Source organism: Pinus tabuliformis, chromosome J (genome assembly GCF_031772625.1).
Source record: "Pinus tabuliformis cultivar Carrire ecotype Pingquan chromosome J, CPIR1, whole genome shotgun sequence".
Taxonomy (NCBI): domain Eukaryota; kingdom Viridiplantae; phylum Streptophyta; class Pinopsida; order Pinales; family Pinaceae; genus Pinus; species Pinus tabuliformis.
This window is the reverse complement of record NC_142295.1, coordinates 1,278,643,830-1,278,663,266: the sequence shown is the minus strand read 5'-3', so window position 1 is coordinate 1,278,663,266 and position 19,437 is coordinate 1,278,643,830. Positions and strand designations below refer to the sequence as shown.

The window sequence follows — 19,437 nt, the reverse complement described above, 5'->3', positions numbered from 1 at the left end:
TTCAATTTAATATAAAGATTCCAATAATCTACATGACTTATTATTGTTATACCTTTCTATCAAGAATATATCCAAACAATATCAAGAAAAACGTTTGAAATAAATCGTATACAACAAATTTAAGGAATGACATCAAAACGGTATTGCCAATTCCCACTGAACGCCAAATTCACCTGTGCCATATCTCAAATTTATACCGTTCTTCGTTCAAGTAGTGATCAATGCCGGCCCATATTTCTGGTGCACTAAATTGGGAAACGGAATTAATTGGCGGGCATGACTCATCGGTAGGCTTCTCAAATTGGTTCACGTAATCTTCCAGGGTACCGATCCCCACCTCGTGAGTGGTATAAGGTCCTGTATAAACATCACTAAAATTAGCTGCATTTGAATAGGAATCACTAGCGCTCCATCGGGCCATTCAAGAAGATGCTGGGAACAACAAATTGTCTATCATTTCATTAATGATGTCGCCGTTGTTTTCAATATCTCCTTCCAATGGCTCGCTGAAGTCAACGAGAGCAGGGAAGGTGGTGGTGCAGCCAACAGAGTTATTGGTAGAGCCAGGCGTTTCATGACTCGGAGGGGGAAAAGCCTGAGAGAAGGTCCCAGCGGTGTGGGCAGAAGTAGAATCAATCCACAGCTGAGAATTAGAAATTAGTGAGTTGTTGGCAGGGTGATGTGGATCAATTGAGAACTTATGATTTTCATCACGCACGTCATGTTTTATTTCCAAACTGTCTGGAACACAGGAGCACCGATTTTCCGCAGGGGTCACTACATAAAAGGCGTCACTCACTGGTTGGTAACTTTCACCATTAACGTCCAACGGCTGGGCAGAGTGAGATGACGTATAAGCATCATGAGAATGAGAATGAGCAGACACTGAACTAGTATTGCAGGTACGAGCGGACTGGACGGGGATTTTAGATTTTGTGTTGCTATTGCCGTTACCGTCGGTGCAGGAGAGCCTGAAATTGAGCTTCTTCTTGATGCAAGAGTTCCAGTAGTTCTTGATTGCATTGTCCGTCCGTCCAGGCAAATGGGCAGCAATTTGAGACCACCTGCGTTGTGAATACCAGTAATTTAAATTAAGTTAATTTAAAAGGATTTTTAAACATTAATTAATTAATTAATTTTTTTTCCAATTATTAGAATTGGTAATTAGTTGGAGTAATTTATACTGGTCTTAAAATTAAAATTAAATTTAGCTGCTGTTATGGTAAGATCAAAAATATATCAACCACTCTACGTCATATATATTAGAAAGTTAAAATTTAACAATAATCAATGTCACCAAAATATTAAAAATATATCTCATAATTCTAAATAAATAAATCAAATATACCCAAAAATTTATAACTTAATAATATTGTTAGATAATCTTCAGCATCATTACATAACCAATCTTTTGTCTACTTGTTTTGAACCAATTAGTGTGGTTCATCCTCAGGACAAGTTGAAGAACCCATCCGGCTTAAGGTGAACTTAATAATAACCTAGACTCCATTAAAATTTATGGCTTAACAATAACCCTAATTCACTGAATAAAAATGAGAAAAGCACGAATGAGAAGAGTAAGAATAGAAAATATGGTAACCTGTTACCCAGAATGTACTGTAAATGTATGATCAATTGTTCTTCTTGTGGTGAAATTGCACCGGGTTTAAGTCCAGGTCGTAAGTAGTTCATCCATCTTAACCTGCAACTCTTTCCGGATCTCTGTAGACCTGTATGTGCATAACATTTATCATCGCATTATCCAGATTTAGAAGATGATTGCAATTAGAATGAGAGTGGGTATTTGAAGAAATTACCAATTCGGTTGGCCACATATCTCCAGGAGCAGCCTAGAAGGCAGTTATTCATCATATAATTGATGAGTTTCTCATCTTCGTCAGGTGACCACAGACCTTTTCTTAGCTTTAGCTGGGAGTTTAAAGGGGCGCCTTCTGCTTCTCCTTGCCCTTGTGTGCACCTCATTTTTCGCTGCGTATTGTTCTTCTCTGCGAGTTTGGTGGTGCGCTCATCGCAGATTATATTTAAATACAAAAACAAAGCGAGATTGACCAACAGGCACATAAGAAAGACGCGTTTAACCTGTCTGTGTGTAAGGACGGAGCCCATCATTCTCCAATTTTCAGTGATCAGCCCATTACCAACTACCTTCCTATAATTATATTTGATTCCGTTGATTATGTGGTTCACATGATATTCTTTATTACTTGATTAGACACAGAGCCTCACAACCGTGTGGGACAGCTTCGTTGACTGTTGCCCATCACATAATTTTCTTTATTTTCTTCATTATAAAATTTTAAGCAATTTGACAAGTTGAGTTTTTATGCATGTAAATATATTTATAATTATTAATTTCGATAAAGAAGATTTCAAAATCGGAAAAATAGAAGATCATTAAAATTTTAGTTTTAATTTTTTAAAGTCGAATTCCCAATGTCATCTCCTGTTCTCTCTAAACACTAGAGATTTTTCAGTCTTTCTAAAGAGTATCCACAGTGTAGATTAATCCGTTTAAGAAATTTAATATAAATATTTTATCATTGACATCATTTTGTATAATATAAATTTATGAAGTTTTTTTTGAGAGGTGTTTAGGTTTATGGTATAGATTACAAGTTGATTATTTTAGTTAAGAGATTAATCAACATATCTTTCTTATAAGATCAGGGTAATCACTGTGGATGCAATAGTTGTGATGAATCACTAAGTTTTTTATTACAATATTTGTAGTCTTTTTTATATTCTCATGTGGATGTATGTCAAAGTTCTAGTATTACAAGTGTCTATTTATAAGACGTTTTAGTTCAGCTGGGAGACTTATTCTACAATGTAATATTAGAGAGATGATAAATAAATAAATAAACATAAGATTTAATAAAAGACAAAAATGAATATTATTTTTTGGTTTGTTTAATTAAAAATATTATAAAACATTCACTCTGGCATCTTAAGGAGAAGTAAAATTATTTCACTCGTTCTCAACTATAAATAAAATATATAATCAAAAAATTAAAATAAATATACATGTTTGGTTTGTTTAGTTAAAAGAAAACATCAAGAATCTCACTCTCAATGTCCATACTAATGAGAAGTGGTAAAAATATTTCATTGTTACTCTTAACCGTAAATAAAATATTTCAATGTTCATATGAAACAACATAATCCTATAAAATTTATAGAGAAATATGGTTAAATTTTTTAAAATCCCTATATATATTAATTTTTTTTTATAATGAAAACATTCTAAACAATTTTTGCAAGTAAATTTTGATCATTTTATACATTAAAAAATACAATATAAACAATGATTATTCAAATTTTACATACTAAAAGAAGTTTTCAATATTCTAGTTTGGCTCTAACTATATCCGTGGATAAAATAGATCTATATTAGTTAGACAAAATCTTACCAACTTCAAAACTTTGAGTTTATGTTATTTGTAAAATTTCCTTTACTAACTAATAACATGAAATTTTGTTTATACAATTTTCATTTAAATTAATGCAAACGGGCTAACTTAAAAAAAACAAACGGATGAGTATCCTTTCGCTTTTACTTTCTTAGATACACATTAACGAAACAACAGCGTCCATATTAACTTCCGTGCAACTACTTCTCCACTATTCATTTTTTTAATAACCAACAACCAACTGAAACACTTCTCCGCAATTCCAATTTTTAATCACCGAACAACCAAACCGGAGAAACTTCTACTCGCACTTTCAAAAGAGAGAAAAACACCTGTCGACTGATCAAATGTCAATTACATTAAACCCTACGTTTCTCAATTATTTTATCCAAATTTGACACCAAATTATATTATATTAGACACCAAATTAGAATTATATATTAGATTTGTTTATATACATCTGATAACTGTTGATTTAGTTACATCACTGCGAGATCAATTGCGATTCACACCTTGGTTGCTTCACGTCCACAACTGAATTACAAAGTGGAAAGTCAAATTTTGATCCGCTGCACCGCAATTGTTTAAAAACCTTGGAGTCAAATGCGAGCAGTTAAGCTTGAATCTCCGTAGTTGTTTAAAAACCTTCGAGTCAAAAATAAGCAGTTAAAAACTTTCGAGTAAAAATTCTTCTAACGTTAAACAAAAATAAACTCAAGGAAAATGGGTACTAACTTCATCTAAGAGCTTCATGGATGACCGTGATGAGAGGGCGTTAGAAAAGCCGTGAAGTTGTGGCGGTAAAGGATCAAAGCGCATGTAAAACTGAAAGGTGGGCGTGGTGGTGTAACACATCTCCCTATATCAACGAAAGTTTAATCGGGAAAAAAATAAAAAATAATTCATCTATACATGTTGATTTCATAACCCATATGGATATGTCAAACACTACATGAAATATTATGAATTAAATACATCATAAGAGCATATTGCAATACGTACTATGAGTACACATATTATACCATATGCATTTATATGAGGGGAATATACTCTTTAACAAATCTTGTTAACCTTAGGTTCATAATCTGTTGCTGAGTGTTATTATTACGCTGACAAAAGCAGTCTCATCCAATATTTAATAGTTAGGTTAATGGGTTTCGCAGATTTATTATTAACCAATGCCTTTACAGGCTCCATTGGTACCTTAACCAACGTTAGATTCGGTGCTCATTTTTTCTTGTCCCGGAATGTTCTTGAAGGCATGATCACGACTGGAAGTTGTGAGTAGTGACGACGCAAACAAACTTACACTGCAGGATTTGGAGGTTGTAAATTGGATGACTATGGTTCATCTAGCGTCTGTTAGGGTAACGAAACCCTACCCCCTCCCCTCCGTTGCTCCGGCTTCCCATTCTCTTCGGCACTCGAGACCATTCAACTCTGGAAACCCTACCTTACCTGCTTACACCGGGGTTTAGAAGTTTCTATTTGTCCACAACAGGTAAATAGACGCTTAGTCCATCTCCACTTCTGTGTTGTAGTTGAAGTATGTCTCGGGTTCTCCTATTACTTACCCAATTGTGTTACAAAGGGTTAAACACAAACACAATTCGGAGCTAGGCTCCATTCCTCTGCTGGAGAATTCAATGTTTATGCTCCTCCACGGTCAGGGGTCACGGTTTTTCCTCCACCTGCCTCGCTTACTCGCACCAACAGGTAAAAATCCTGCTCTGGTTCTGTTCCATAATTTTTACCTCATGCTTCCTCTACTTGTGGTTGGTATCTAATGACACTTTTTTCTGTCTGCTTATATAGGTTTATTCACAAGATTTCCAATTCAATTGCTAGAAAGAGGTATGACTTGAGCACACTCGCAATCGAGGGTTCGGCTCCGACCTCAATACAATCCCTTGGTAAGTGTCGAACATGGATTTCGGATCAAGTATGTCATGTTAATTTTCTTGATTCAGTTTTAAATCCCTGGCTTTCGACGCAGATTACCACGACATCTACTGCAGGAGCATGGTATAATTCCTCATGGCATGGCTACCTGGGCAGAATTACAAGTGCATATACTTCTATATCATTCCAATGCTCAGGCGCCTAATTAATTGTTTGCTCCTCAGAGATTGCACGGTTTGATGCTACAGTAACTTAAGGGTTTTAATCCCTATCCTCAATATTAATGTTTTGATATTCCAATTGATTTGAATGAAGGAAAGTTATAAATTTAAATACAATCTCCCCTGTTGGGGTTACAATTATTTTTTGACAGAAAGAGAAGGTTCAATCTACGTTCTGGTTTGTTCCATTTATCTGTATGGAGTACTGCGTCGAACGTTCTGGTTTGTTCCATTTCTTTGTATGGAGTACTGCTTCGAATGCTTATTTCTTTTTGCATAATTTTAAATATAATTTTTTCTCTTGAAATCTCTATTCTCGTTCCACCAAGGGCTTACTCTTGTAACACACTCCTCCCACATCTAAACAAGTAACCGTCCAACCAGGTTAAACATGTGATGAGAAGTTACTATTATATGATTCGACCTCTTAAGTAATGTTAAGGAAGTGGAACCCACGGAAACACAATACAAAAACCTTCAACATCAAAAAAATGATTCCTAAGAACCATCCCAACCTTTTTGGTAACTAGTGCCTAGTCTCGTTGAGGTTTTAGACCACTTGACCCTAAACGCTCCCCGTACCTAACAACGTTGAGGAGGCTCTCATGACAAGGCATGCCAACATCGAAGGACTTTTTTTCTTAGTGTTATGTCAACTTCCTTGGGATTTGAGCCACTTTTTCAAGCCCATAGTATGCCAACTTCCTTGGGATTTGAGCCACTTTTTCAAGCCCAGAGTCGAGCTCACTTTCGAAAATTGAATGAAACCTTCAGAATAGAAATATAATCAAGAAACAATGATACCCATGCAAATACTTCAACAAGCCCTTGGTTGGACCCCTATTAGCCATGACAGGTGTTTTGTCAAACATATCACATATTCAAGAAACAATGATACCCATGCAAATACTTGAACAAGCCCTTGGTTGGACCCCTACCAGCCATGACAGGCATTTCATCAAACATATCACAAATTCGTCATCTACAGGTGTAAACAAGAGATCTAAGCATAGGGTTTTCATACTCAGCTGAGAATCACTAGGAAGCATTGATGCCTCAACACATTAACTGCAGTTTCATCCATTAGGTCATAGATACATTTTCCATCCATTTACAAGTAAAATCATCATGAGAGCCATGTAGAAAATCCTGTAGATTCACAAGCTCATGCAATGTACTAAAGAAAATACAAGAATCTACTTCTATTTCCATTCAGCGGAAGCTAATATATCGATGAAAATAATAATCGGCAAGAGAAAGATAATCAAATACATATAACACAACAAATATTTGGGGGGGAAAGCCACAGTTCAAAACCCCACTATCTGTATTGCATATATTTGAAATTCAAGATGATAATACAATGCTTGTTCTCACAAGAACAATCCTAGCACTCAGTATAATCAATCTCCAGCTCACAAGAAAACTCTTGGCCAACACTTAGCCAATTCTCCAGCTCTCCAAACCATTATTTCCTTGCACAATTCCTATGGCTAATTAGCCCATATTAATTGGAAACCACTACATCCGAAATTGCATAGTCCCTTCTAGGTTAGTTCTTAATTGCATGCATGATCTATACAACTCAGTAAATCATACAACTGATAATACATTGTCCCTCCACTCTAGTCTCAACTAGAACTTTCTTGGTAAGACATGCATGAGCTTATAATGAGGAAATCTTCAATTAACTGGAGTAGCACTAGTTAATGCATTAGTGCACCAACTCATTGTTAACTCACTATAGGTTCCTCAAACAATTTAGAGCTAATTTAATAGAACTTAACTCAGTAAACTAATTAATGTAATTGCAACTCACAATTAACTCATTGTGGACCCCTATAATATAGGGAGAACATTTACATGACTTCAGAAAGACTTCCAACTTGAAATTCCTAAGCTAATTAAGTTAATTAAACTTAATTAACTATTTACAAGTTGCTATGAGAATAGAATTCAATTTTAATTCTCAGTTTAATTCAAGGAAAAATTAAAATGAAATTTCTTGTTGCCATTTCTCAACACTCCCTCTCGACAAGAAAGGGATTATCAGCTAACTCGATCCTATCTATGTGAAACCCGAATTTACATCTTGACAATGCCTTTGTCAAAATTTCAGCATCTTACTCTTTCGTGGGAATGTTCTCTAACAACATAATCCATCTCAATACACAATCTCTTAGATGATGATATCGGATATCAATATGCTTGGACCAATCATGAAAAATTGGATTTTCAAAGAGTTTGATACAATTCTAATTATCATGGTAAATCATAGTTGGATCCATATTCTGACCAAATAAACCAACTAGGATCTTCCTCATCCACATGACCTCACATTCTGCCTGACTCACAGCCATGTACTTTTCCTTTGCCGAACTGAGTGCAACTGATCTATGTTTCCTGTTGTACCAAGAACTATCGTTGACCCAATAGTGAAGATCCCTCCTGATGTGCTCTTCTTATCGGATGGACTCCCTACCCAATCTACATTTCTGAAGCCTTGAAGCTTCATTCCCTCTATCTGTCTATACCATAATCCATACTGAGAAGTGCCCTGAGGTATCTCAACACATGATTTACTGCCTTCCAATACAACTTGGTAGGCTTAACCATCGCTTGACTAAGCTAGATTCTGCATAGCACATATTTGGTCATGTGTCCACCAAGTACATGAGTGAACCCATAAGCTGCTTGTAAACAATAGCCTCCACTACTTCCCCTGAAGTAGCATCCTCCTTCATCTAGTTACCTACTAGAGGAGTCTCCATGGCTTTGTTGTTCTCCATGCGAAATCTCTTGAGTATCTCATTGGCATACTTGTCTCGAGACACAAACAACCCCCCATCTCCCTGCCATACCTCCATGCTAAGAAAGTAATGGATGAGTCCCATTTCCTTCATCTCAAACTCTCTTACAAGGCCCTTCTTACAAGATTTGGTCAACTAATCATCACATGTTAGTATTAGATCATCAACATAAAGTACAATGATCAATAGTTTATCTTCCACCACTATGTGGTACAGTTTTGCATCTGCTTCACACTTTGTGAAGCCCAACCCAATGAAGTAGCTATTTATCCTTGTGTACCAAGCACTACAACCCATACAACACTCTATTGAGCCAACACACATGTGACTCATGATCAAAGGTTTCAAAAGATTCACACTGCTCTATGTTCATCTCTTCCTCAATCATGCCATTAAGAAAGGTTCTCTCACATCCATATGATGGATCTTCCAACCCATTTGTGCTGATACTGCCAATATAGATTTGATTGACATGCACCTTGCAACAAGAGCAAAGGTCTGATCATAGTCAATCCCCTATACGCGTGAAAAGCCACGACCACAAATAGACTAACCTTATGCTTCTCAACACTACCATCTGCAGCTTGCTTTACCTTGTAAAGCCAACAGGATCTCACCATTGACTTGTCCTCCGATCTCGGGACCACATTCCAAACACTATTACGAACTCTGGAGTCATAATCCTCCACCATGGCATCAACCCAAACCAACTACTGTATTGCTTCCTTAAGGAAGATGGCTCTGTCACAACACATTCACCCATAAGAGCCATGTATCTAATGTACCTCTCAAGTGATCACCTTTTCCTGCGTTGAGAAGTGGGTGCTCCCACATTCTCCTGTGCATCATCCAACAATTTGTTAGCCTCTCTGGTGCACTTTTTTCCCTCTCCGGAAGACTCTGCCTGAGTGGATGTCTCCACTCTTGAATCCTCTACATGTGGATGCTCCACATCAATATGAGGCTCCTCAAACTTAGGAGCTAAAATCTCCTCATTTTCATGTAGCTCAAGCTCCCTCTCAAGAGAAAATCGTGTGGCCTTCTCCTCATCGAATCTGACATCCCTATGAACCATTATCATCCTATTGGTCGGCATGTACACTTGATAGTTGTGAGGTGTATCAATGTAACCCACAAATATCCCCAACTTTGATGTGGGCTCAAGCTTCATCCATGCATCTTTTGTCACAGGGAAATATACCAATGACCTAACAATAGTTAATTGACCAATATCTGGCCTCTTACTGGAATAAGCCTCCTCCGATGTCTTCATCCCAAGTGTCCGATGTGGGTTACAGTTCTGAACATAAACCATTGTGTTGCATGCCTCAGCCCACAAGTGTAGTGGTAGGCCATGATCATGCAACATTTCCCTTGTTGCCCCTACTATTTTTCTATTCTTCCTCTTGGCCACCCCATTCTGCTGAGGCTTATGGGGTGTCATCAATTCCTGTTTAATTCCTTTTGTTGCACAGAAGTTCTTAAACTCGTTTGAGACATACTCACCACCATTATCACTCTATAGATATTTAACCTTCTTTCCCGACTCTTTCTCCACCAATGATTTAAACTCACAAAAGTTTGTGAAAGATTAATCCGTTTTCTACATGAAAAATATCTAGTATTTATGAGAATAGTCATCAACAAATATAACATAGCACCTTTGTTTGGTCGTGGATGTTGTTGAGAATGGTCTACACATGTTTGAATGGACTCTCTCTTGGATAGCCTTTGCTCAATTGTCTCTATCATGAAAGTAAGTCTTGGTTTATTTTCTTAAAGTAAACCCCTTGCATGTATCAACTTGCTCAAGCATACCTTTGGGAAGACCGGTAGAGATATGATGCAATATCTTCAAAGCTACATGATGCAAGTGGTCCAATCGCCTGTGCCATAACTCGCCAACGTCTCTGCTCCGCATCCTTTCTACTTTTGAGCTCAAAGAAGCACACTCCTCTACCTCCAACTTATAGAGATTCTTCACCCGAATCCCTATCTTCGTTCCCTGACCCATGGCTATGTGTTGAAGGAACACCTTTCCTTTCAAGAAGATCACATCATAGCCTCTATCCTCAAGCATGGAAACGGATACCAAGTTCTTCTTCAGCCTTGGCACATACATAACATTCTTCAAGATGATTGGAGCCCCATGCTCCCTCTGAAAAGTAATCGTGACCAATCCAGTAACACTATACTTCCCGTCATTACCCATCTCAATGTGCATATGGAGATCTTTCTAATCTAGGTCATTGAATAACTCTTTGTCATAGTCATGTGGAATGAAGCTCCACTATCTAAGTACCATACACTTCCCATCATTGGTGCACCATGCATGAAATGAGGGAAAAGTCCAATTCGAATTGAGAGGCCAAAGCCTCACCTTTCACTCCCCTTGAGGACTTCTTCTTGGACTTCTTGAGTGGATAATTTGTAGCAAAATGGCCGAGCTCATGACAGTGAAAGCAATTAACATTCTTCATGTATTTCTTCTTACCTCCATGACAAGAATCCGATTTGTAATGGGAAGCTTTCCCTTTCCCTTCTTTGCCTTAATCACTAAGGCATAGTTATCTTCAACATCAACCTTTGATGAAGAGCCATCCCTCGTGTTCCTCCTGATCTCCTCCTGTTTCAAATCCGACCACAGTCATTCCCAATATGGAATCTTCTCCTGACCATTGACATAGTCCTAATAACTTTTCCAACTCTTTGGGAGTCCTAGAAGAGAATGACTCACCATATCTTCTTCGGGAACCGTGATTCCAACACTTCCAAGTTCGTCATGTGACATTGATTAAACTTGGTCAAGTATTTTGAAATAGTCCTGACTTTCTCCATTTTGATTTTTTGCAGTTGATCCTTCAGTGCCAATTTCCTTTGGTCATTGTCATTCTTATACAAGTCTGTCAATGTTTCCCACATAGGATATGGATTTTCCTTGCCATGGAGACTTGAGACAATGTGGTCTCGAGCTCCCTCAAGGATTATCGACCTTGAGTTTGCCACACACTTCTTCAATTCATCCAAATTCTATGCATCTAATGCTGTTGGCTTAGGAACTTCTTGATCAATGAATTCCTTCAAGCCATTATATTCTAGCACAACCTCCATTATGTCCCTCCAAGCAATAAAATTTGAGCTTCCTTCCAAGGCATACTTAAGCCACAAACCATATAATGCCATCTTCTGATCCTAAAGTTTGAAATGCAAATTTGAATTTCACCTGTAACTCTAAACTCAAAACTTCGAAATCTCCTCTAGTATATTGTTCTCATCTCCAATACCGTGTAGAAAATCTTGTAGATTCACAAACTCATGCAATGTACTAAAGCAAAAGACAATAATATACTTCTACTTTCATTCAATGGAAGCCAATAGATTGATGAAAACAATAATCAACAAGAGGAAGATATTCAAATACACATAACGCAATAAATATCCGAGGAAAACCACAACTAAAAACACCACTATATGTATTTCATATATTAGAAATCGAAGATGATAATACAATGTTTGATCTTAGAAGAACAATTCTAGCACTCAGTATAATCAATCTCTAGTTCACAAGAAAACTCTTGGCCAACACTTAGCCAATTCTCCAGCTCTCCAAGCCCCTATTTCTTTACACAATTCCTATGGTTGATTAGCCCATATTAATGGGAAACCAATCAGCATCCAAAAATATGCAATCCCTTCTAGTTTTAGTTCCTCATTGCATGGATGATCTATACAACTCAGTAAATCATACAACTAATAATACATTTTCTCAGAATCAACATGCATGAGATTCTAATGATGGAATATTCAGTTAACTGGAGTAGCACTAGTTAACGTATTAGTGAACCAACTAACTATTAACTCACTATTAGTTCCTCAAACAGTTTGGAACTAATTTAACTGAACTTAACCCAGTAAATTGAGTTATCTAATTAAAACTCACAATAACTCATCTTGGACCCCTATAATATAGGGAGAACATAGACATGACTTTAGAAAGACTTCCAACTCGAAATTCCTAAGCTAATTATGTTATTTAAACTTAATTAACTTTTTACAAGTTGCTATGAGAATAGAATTCGATTTTAATTCTCAGTTTAATTCAAGGACAAATTAAACTAGAATTTCTTGTTGTCATTTCTCAACAAGCCATACATAGTTACTGCCATAAAACATATACATAACCAACATAATAGCAATATAAATGCCAAGGAAATCACAACCATATGATCCATAAATAAACCAGTATAATACTCATAGAAATACAAGGAGAAATAACCTCATATTGATGATGCAAAATCCAAACCCGGGATGGGACTGCCACGTTCCACCTTACCATAGAATGGCTAAGTCAAATCTATCTTCAACCATTCACCCCCGTGCCATATTCCAAGCATGAATGTGGGATCACATAGAACACATCAATCCAAAACCATCCAGGGCTTCCAGAGGCCAAGCACCTCAACCCATGAAACATTTATTCCACCTAATGGTCAGACATCACAAAACCATCATCTGATTAGTCTCTACCCAAGGCTTCCAAGGCTCCAGAGCATTTGTTCCAACCAAGGCTTCTGGGACTAGTAGCTCAACCCACAAATGACAACGGGTTTCCAAAGCGTTTTTCCAACGAGGGCTTCGAGGATTAGTAACTCAACCCACCAAGGGCTTCAAGAGCGTTTTTCCAACCAAGGCTTCCAAGACTAGTTCAATGCATTACACCTTAACATGCTCAACTTCTTAGTTTCGGAGCATGAGCATATTTCTCTGCAAAATGCACTACAGTTTCGACTGGAATTCACCTTCTGGTTCCACCTGAAATACAAACCAGTTAATCACATGATCAACATCTTTAACATACTTCTTAGGCAATGACACATGGAAAACATCATGGAATTTCACTGTCGAAGGAAGTGCAAGTTCATAGGCTAGTGGCCCAATCCTCTCAATAATACTGAAGGGTCCACAAAACCATGGTGTTAGCTTGGCACATGATCCAATATGCAAGGATCTCTTCTTCGGTTCGATGCACAAGTACATGTTCCCCAACTTGGAACTCCTTGAACAACCTATTCTGATCTGCATAGCTCTTTTTCCTATCCTGTGCTACTTTCAAATTCTTCTTGATTGCCTGCATTTCCTGCTCCATGTCTGCCAACATGTCTAGACCAATAAACACCGTGTTAAATGGATCACTCCAACTAATGGGAGTATTACAACTCTATCTATACAATGCCTCAAATAGACTCATCTTCAAATATTCCTGGTTCTCATTGTTATAAGAAAATTCTACTAGTGGAAGGTACTCTTCCCACTCCCACTCTTGATGCATCACATACATCCTCAACATTTCCTACAATATCCTATTGACCCTCTCTATCTATCCATCAATATGCAGACGATAAGTTGTACTAAAGGCTAACTCTATGCTCAAACCTAAAAATAACTCCTTCCAAAACTTGAAATTGAACTTTTCATCCCTGTCTGAAACAATCTTCCTTGGAACTCCATGCAATCTGACCACATCCCTGATGAAGACTTGTGCCACATCACTCATTGAGAATGTAGACTTCACTAGAATGAAGTGCACAACCTTTGTCAACCTATCCACAACAACCATGATGGAATCATGTTGTCTCACTGTCCTTGGAAAATCTGTGATAAAGTCCATGGAAATGACCTCCCATTTCCACTCTGGAATTGCAATCAGCTGTAGTAATCCACCTAGATTCTTACACTCTTCCTTCACCTGCAGAAAATCCAAGCACCTAGCCACAAACTCTGCTATGTCTTTCTTCAAATTCGACCAATAATATAATTTCTTCACTACTGTTAGTGTCTTCTGATAACCTGGGTGACTTGAATATGGTTTCACATGAAACTCTCTCAATATCACCTTCTTGAGCTCACTATTATCTGACACATATATCCTACCTCTAAATCTAACCAATCTGTTTGTTGTGAGATGATAGTCCTCATCATGTGCATCTACACCTATAGCTATACTTGTACCACTACCTGTACATGTACATGTACTACCACCTATACATGTACCTTCACCTACACCTATACATGTACATGTACTACCACCTGTAGCACTACATGTACTCTGTTGCATCCTGTGCACAATCTTCATATACCTGTCATCCTACTGACCTGCCGCAAGACCTTATCCTGTAAGTCTATCTCATAGAATCTCATAGTTGTTGAGTGTTTTACCTGTATCTTTTTGCTAACAACATCTGTCACCCTGTTCTCTTTACCTTTGATATATCTGATCTCAAAATTGAACTCACTAATCGTGGTGAACTACTGAACCTGCCTGCCATTCAGATTTAGTTGGTCAAATAGATACTGCAAACCACTCTGATCACCCATCAACACAAACCTCCTGCCAAAAAAATATCATACCACCTGTCCATCTTGCATAAGGACTCCATTAAGTTGTCACTTGCAAGCATCTGTATATACTACAAATTATTTGTCTGGATCTGCAATCTTTAACATTGGTGCATGTGTCAACAACTACCTCAGCTGCTCAAAACTAGCCACACACTCCCATATCCATTCAAACTTCTTACTTTTTCTCTGCAATGATGTGATAGGATAAATAATCTATGATAAGTTCCTGATGAACCTCCTATAATAGCCTACCAACCCCATGAAGAATCTCACGTCATCTATATTTCTAGAAGTCACCCACTCCATGATAACTCTTATCTTCTTTGGGTCCACTATTACACCATCCATTTAAACCACATGTCTCAATTAGTGTACCTCATTTAATTAAATTTCACTTACTGATCTTAGAATATAACTAATTCTCTCTTAACAACATCAACACTGTCGCTAAATGCTCAACATTCTCTTCCTCATTTTTAGAATATACCAATATGTCATCAATGAACACAATAAAAAACTTATCCAAATACGGACGCAATGCACTATTCATCAAGCACATAAATGTAGCTAGAGCATTAGTCAAACTGAATGAAACTATAAAAAACTCATAATTCCCACACCTACCCTAGAAAGTTGTCTTGTAGATGTCCTCTTCATTAATGTGTACCCGATGATATCCAGATCTGATATCAATCTTTGAGAACATTGTTACTCCCTCCAATTGATCGAAAAATTCATCAATCCTCGATAATGGATACATGTTCTTAATGGTCACTATGTTTAGCTACCTGTAGTCAATGCAAAATCTGAGAGTACCATCCTTCTTCTTGACAAACAATATCGGCGTGCCCCATGATGATACACTTGGCCTAATGTATCCCTTGTCCAACATTTCCTTCAACTGTAGCTTCAACTCTACTAATTCAGGTGTACTCATCATGAAAGGTGCCTTTGATGTCGGAGCTTCCCCTAGCACCAACTTAATAGAAAATTCTACCTCCCTATGAGGTGGAAAATCTGAAATGTCCTCAAGAAATGCATCCTGAAACTACTATAGAACTAGGCACGTTCTCAAAACATCTGCATCCTCAACTTCCTTACCTTTGTCACTAGATATATGTACTGCAAATAACGCATACCCTTTCCTGTAGCTACACTTTGCCTAAATAACTGTCACCATCCTAACTGATGTTGCTTTCTTCTTACCCTGCAAAACTCTTGGTTCTCCATTTTCATCCAATCACTCCATAGCTTTGTCATAAAAATCCACCTTGGTTCTATGAAGGTACAACCAATCCATGCCCAACAACATACTGTATGATCCCAATGGTAATACATTCAAATGTGTTGTGGTAAGAATACCGTTAAAATCAAATGCACAAGCTCTTACCCAATAGTGAACTCGCTTCTTTGTACTTGTAGCCAACTACACTAACCAAGAATTTGCATGCACTTCCTTATCCAAACCACACTTATCCACCAGGTCATGACTAACATAAATATAATTAGATGTAGGATCAATCCAAATAGAAACAATTTGATCACAAAGCTTATCATCCATCTTAATAATAGATGTCTGATGGTATGCCTATCTATTATCTAGTGCTACATAGATATGAGGGATGCTTTAACCAACATCCCCAACAATTTTCACCTCCTGTCCACTATATATTTGAGGCCTACCACCTTGATTCTATGGACAATCTCTCCTGCGATGATAATTGCCACAAGTCCAACACTCTATAGGCTTCCAACCTGCATCCCTATTCTGCTCCTCAGATCAAAATCCCTATCCTCTGTCTAATGCATTTAACTTCTTATACGGAACTACATTCTATTTATTACCTATACCCTAAGGTCTCGCTAACTTCTTGTCCCATTTTCCTTTCTTCTTTGCATTACCTTTCTAGTTCAACTTAGTGTTAGATATGTGATTCCTTTTTTCATAGTAGTTCTTTAGCTTTAGTATGGCCTCCTCCAAATATCAAGGCTCATTGAACTCAATCATGTCTTTGAATGCAATTGACAATCCACTAATGAATCTATGAATCTTGGCCTTCTCCTCCTTGAGGTAAGGCACATACCTTAGTAGCTCCAAGAACCTGCTAGTGTACTCCTCATCTGTCATCGATCAAATATTTAGCTCATAGAACAATTTTTCCCTATCATCAAAGTATCCCTCTGATAGGTGCTTCTTCTTTAATAGTCTCTTGAACTCACCCCAAGTCAAGTCCTCCTCATGAATACATATGACATTCTTCACATCTTCCCACTAGATGTTTGCTTTACCTTTGAGACTGAATGTGGCTATTCTGGCTTTCATGTTCTGTGAATATTCATGTAACCTAAATAAATTCCTCATACCAAGCAACCATGCCTCTACATCTTGTGATTTATTCATCTCTCCATCAAAGGTAGTTCTCTTTTCTTTCTTAAACTCACCTGGAAAATATCCCCTAGCACTCCTCTTGTAAGGATGATAACAATGACGATCATAGTGCCTGTGTCCATCCCCTCTCCTATTCAGAGTGTCCAAAAACCTACCATATCTTACTATGTCATCTCTATTTAACCTGTAACCACCACAACTACTACCATATGCCCCATTAGTTTTGTTCTACTGCTCATGGCTGACCCGAAGTGGTCCCTGTCACTGAAAATATGACAAACCTTGAAGTATGACTACATTTACCTCTGCGTGTTTCTCTTGTGCATGTATGATTATGTCATTGTCTACCTTAAAACTCCTTATTTATGCCTTTAAGCTTCTAAGTATGCTTGCCAAATCATAAGAGTTCCCAACACCATGTTTCTCATCTAATCCATAGGGAGAGTCTCAGGAACTGTAGTCTACCATCATGCTATTCATCTTTGATATTTCTTTCTACAAGGTATATCATGTCAGCTAAACCAAATCACAATAAAGAAACATACATTAGTATAGTTTGGGGAGGATATCTCATTTGCAAGATCAACAAATCAATGTGATACATGTATAATATAATCATGACAGTGTATAGAAACATAACACATAAGCATATAACCATGTACCCATCATTCTAGCTAGAGTCTAATCATCAATGCATGACCATGCCAACTACACATACCATAACCTCATGCCTGATAACAACTACTACATCATTGTACACTTCACCACACGTGAACATTAACATGCATAAGTAATGCATAATCAACCACACAGTCATAACAATACACTCGAAAACAACACCATCAACTTTCCATGGCAACATCACTACAACCATGACTCATACCATACAAATGCAACAAGAACATGGTCCTACAACACAAGATAGACACATGCAACCAACATGAATGCATGACCAACAAACAACCCATCTAGTCTGAGGGGTGAACCATGCTCTAATACCACTCTATAACACCGTCCGCCCACATCTACCCAAGTAATCGTCCAACCAGGATAAACATGTGACAAGAAGTTACTATGATATGATTCGACCTCGTAATTCACATTAATGAAGTGGAACCGATGGAAACACACCATATAGACCTTCAACATCAGAAAAATGACTCCAAAGAACCATCCAAACGTTTTTGGTAACCAGTGCTTGGGTTCTGTTGATGTTTTAGACCACTTGACACCCTAGCGCTCCCATATTATGGGTCTGACAATGTCCAAGAGACTCTAGAGGCTCGCATGACAAGGTATGCTAACATCCAGAGAATATTGTTCTTAGTGTTGTGCCAACATCCCTAGGATTTGAGCCACTTTTTTAGGCCTAGAGCCCAAGTCACTGCCAAAAATTGAATGAAACCTTTAGAACATAAATATAATCAGGAAAAAATTATACCAATGCAAATACTTGAACAAGCCCTTGACTAGACCCCTACTATCCATGACATGCATTTCATAAAACATATCACAACTATGTAATCTACAGGTGTAAACAATAGAAATAAGCATAAGGGTCTCATACTCAGTTGAGAATCACTAAGAAGCATTGATGCCTCAACACATTAGCTATAGTTTCATCCATTAGGTAATAGATACATTGTCCATCCATTTACAAGTAAAAAATTGGTGAGATCCATACATAGCTATTGTCATAGAACATATACATAAGCAATATAATAGCAATAGAAATACTAAAGAAATCACAACCATATCATCCACAAATAAACTAGTATAATACTCATATAAACACAAGGAGAAATAAGCTCATATTGATGATGCCATTCACCCTCATGCCATATTCCAAGCATGAATGCGGGATCACATAGAACATATCAATCCAAAACCATCTAGGGTTTCTTGAGGCCAACCACCTCAATTCATCAAACAATGATTCCACCTCAAGGTTGGACATCACAAAACCATCATCAGATTGGTCTCTACCCAAGGATTTAAGAGCTCCAGAGTGTTTGCTCCAACCAAGGCTTCTAGGACTAGTAACTCAACCCACAACTACCATCGGGCTTCCAGAGTGTTTGTCCAACTACAGTTTCCAGGACTAGTAACTCAACCCAACAAGGGTTTCCAAAGAATTTGTCTAACCAAGGCTTCTAAGACTAGTAAATCAACCCAAGCTGTTACAACTCTTCTAGAGCGTTTGTCCAACCAGGGCTTCTAGGAACTAATAACTCAACCCAAGCTAAAGGAAACATGAGAACCAACCAAAAAACAAAGAAATAAAT

The 19,437-nt window shown here is 37.6% G+C and overlaps 1 protein-coding gene across 1 annotated transcript; it reads right to left on the bottom strand.

The window, feature by feature from the left end:
• Positions 1-421: 421 nt before the first annotated feature.
• On the bottom strand, positions 422-2,127 carry LOC149231912 (uncharacterized). The gene is made up of 3 exons (XM_089381784.1): positions 1,818-2,127; positions 1,601-1,730; positions 422-1,064 (listed from the first exon to the last, which is right to left on the bottom strand). The coding sequence occupies exons 1-3, from the start codon at positions 2,125-2,127 to the stop codon at positions 422-424; spliced, it is 1,083 nt and encodes a 360-aa protein (XP_089237910.1).
• Positions 2,128-19,437: the final 17,310 nt, after the last annotated feature.